The 2,377-nt window shown below is 34.7% G+C and overlaps 1 protein-coding gene across 1 annotated transcript; it reads right to left on the reverse strand.

Moving 5' to 3' along the window:
- Positions 1–257: 257 nt before the first annotated feature.
- Positions 258–1,784, reverse strand: LOC131181391 (uncharacterized). Its single transcript, XM_058149438.1, has 2 exons — positions 1,525–1,784; positions 258–1,041 (listed from the first exon to the last, which is right to left on the reverse strand). The coding sequence occupies exons 1-2, from the start codon at positions 1,782–1,784 to the stop codon at positions 258–260; spliced, it is 1,044 nt and encodes a 347-aa protein (XP_058005421.1).
- Positions 1,785–2,377: the final 593 nt, after the last annotated feature.

Genomic DNA, 2,377 nt, shown 5'->3' on the forward strand with positions numbered 1-2,377 from the left:
CCATATTGCATGGGTAAGGAGATGGTTGATTCAGGTACTGGTTGAGAGGTGGTAGGAACAGGGTTTGGTTTATCAGAGGATGGGTCTTGTGACTACTCTTCTTCCTTATTGCCAGTATCTTCCTTCTCCTCTTCTTGTCATAAATCATTTCTGCCTTCACTTTTTCCATTTTCACTACTACTGTTGCTTTTAGTATGAGATGAGGAGGATTCTCTTGATTTTTCTTTTTCCTGTCCTTATTCTGCTTCTGATTTCTCTTATATAGTTTCTTCCTTCTCATCATTTTTCTCTACTTCTTCAGCCTCAGCTAGCTTACTTTCTTCTTTTTCCTTTTCAGCAGTTTCCACATGCTCCTCTTCTTCTTCTTCTTCCACTTCAGAAATTTTTACTCCACTTGGTTCAGCAGCCTTTGCATTGCTAGGACCAGCAATACCATGTGGGTAGCTTCCAAAATCTCCAAACTTCCCAAAAGATTCACCAAACAGCATTTGAGCCATCTTCTTCATAAACCATTCTTGTCTATCCAATCTATTAATCAACATATCCATCTTTGCATTTTGCTCAGCCATAATTCCTTTCTGCAATTCATGAGATTTTTCTAAAATACTCAAGCTCAATCCACTCATTTCTTTGATTTCCTTCATCATTTCCAGATTTGCTTTACTTATTTTCACAAAATCTAACATTTTCAGCTTAATTTTCTCTTTCTTCTTAGAGCTTTCCCCTTCATCTATCTTAGAACTTCTCTCTTTTAACTTGCTTATTGGGATGTCTAGTTCTGTTTCAGAATTTGATTCTGATTCAGATTCAATATCAATCTCAGTCTCTTCTTCTTGCTTTTTCTCTTCTTTCTTACTCCTTTTCCTACCATCATCAGCCTTGAAAATCTCCTTAATGGGGATAGGATTGCTAAACTTCTTTTCTTTGCCCAAATCAACTCCTATAGTTTGAAATACAAGAGTCAAAGGCAAAGCATGTGGCAATCTTCTATGCTTACTAGACTTAGCAATCACTTTGAAAATCAAAAATGACAAATTGAATCTGATTTTATTAACCGAGTGCCACATAATGCATAAATCAAGGCTATTTGCATATGAATGACTACCACTTCTAGGATTGAGTAAATATCAAATGAAGGATTGTAGAATCCTAAAATTTTGAGGCACTAAACTGATATTGGTCATTTCATTTTCAGGTGTACCCTCTAAAAAAATTGACAATTGAAATGCCTTCTCATCATATCCTTCAAGCTTCCTAGTATCTTTGAAGGTTCCAATCCTATTTCCTTCATTCAATAGGTTTAAAATAGAGACTAAGAAATCAACATCAAGAATCTGACTTTTCTTCTTAATTTTCACACTAAAACTTTCTCCTTTAACAACTTCTTTCATACTTCCATAAAATTCTTGAATTAAATAAGGATAATAATATTCCTTCAACTCAGAAAATTCCATCCAGCCTTGAAAAGTCAATAAATCTTCAAATTCATAAGGCAAGTCAGAAAATGAATCCTATTTAATGTACCTTGGCTCGAAAATATTCTGTTGCACAAAGGGTTTCGAAGCAGGGGCCTTCTCCATTTTCTTCTTTTTCGTGGAAGGCTCTAACCCAGCAATACCCTTTTCTTTTCTTTTTCTTGGTCGTTCTTCCACTGTCTCTGTTTCTTCATCAATGTTCTCAACTTTAGTTTCTTCTTCTCTTTCCTTTTCGGATCTGCCAGTGGCTGTCATAGCATCACCCATGAATTTTTGAGGTTTGGTAGCCACTTGTTTTACCCTTGGCATCGATTCTCGGAGAATTTTACCGTTTAGGGATTTTGAGAAGGAGAATTGGGGGTTTCTAGTTTTGAGAGAAATTTAGGTTTTTAAGAGAGTGGAGAATCAATTTGCAGCAGGAAATGAGAAAGTTTTTAAGAGATTGATTGAAGTGATATGTAGCGGTTACCAAAAAATTTCAAATTTTGAAACTGTGTCAATTTTTCATGGAGAACCGAGAATTCCTTTTTGCCAAAACCCAATTTTACCCTTTAAAGGCATAAAAAGTGCTTAACTGTGCTAAGGGGTATATTTATCAAAATAAATTGTAAAGAGAGCGAAAATACCCGTTAGAAAGAAAGTAATTTTAAAATAGGCGCGTTTTCTCAAATGTACACAGAAGCAAAATTAGTTAACTAAATTTGAAACCCAGTTGACTAAATATTATACAGGTATAAAATTAGACAACTGCAGTGAGAAAGTAGTTAACTAAAAACACATATACGCAGAATATAGCACTAACAATATATTCAACCAAATTTGGCAACAAATTCATGTAAAATGTAGCAAGTATCATTCAATAGCTTCTCTCATGCTAAGTTCCCTTCTAATCCTACAAAAGT

Source organism: Hevea brasiliensis, chromosome 7, assembly GCF_030052815.1.
Source record: "Hevea brasiliensis isolate MT/VB/25A 57/8 chromosome 7, ASM3005281v1, whole genome shotgun sequence".
Lineage (NCBI taxonomy): Eukaryota > Viridiplantae > Streptophyta > Magnoliopsida > Malpighiales > Euphorbiaceae > Hevea > Hevea brasiliensis.

Coding starts and splice junctions, on each gene's coding strand:
- LOC131181391 (XM_058149438.1), bottom strand. CDS start 1,784: ATGCCAAGGGTAAAACAAGTGGCTACCAAACCTCAAAAATTCATGGGT. Junction 1,042..1,524: donor CAGAATATTTTCGAGCCAAG/GTACATTAAATA, acceptor TAATAAAATCAG/ATTCAATTTGTCATTTTTGA.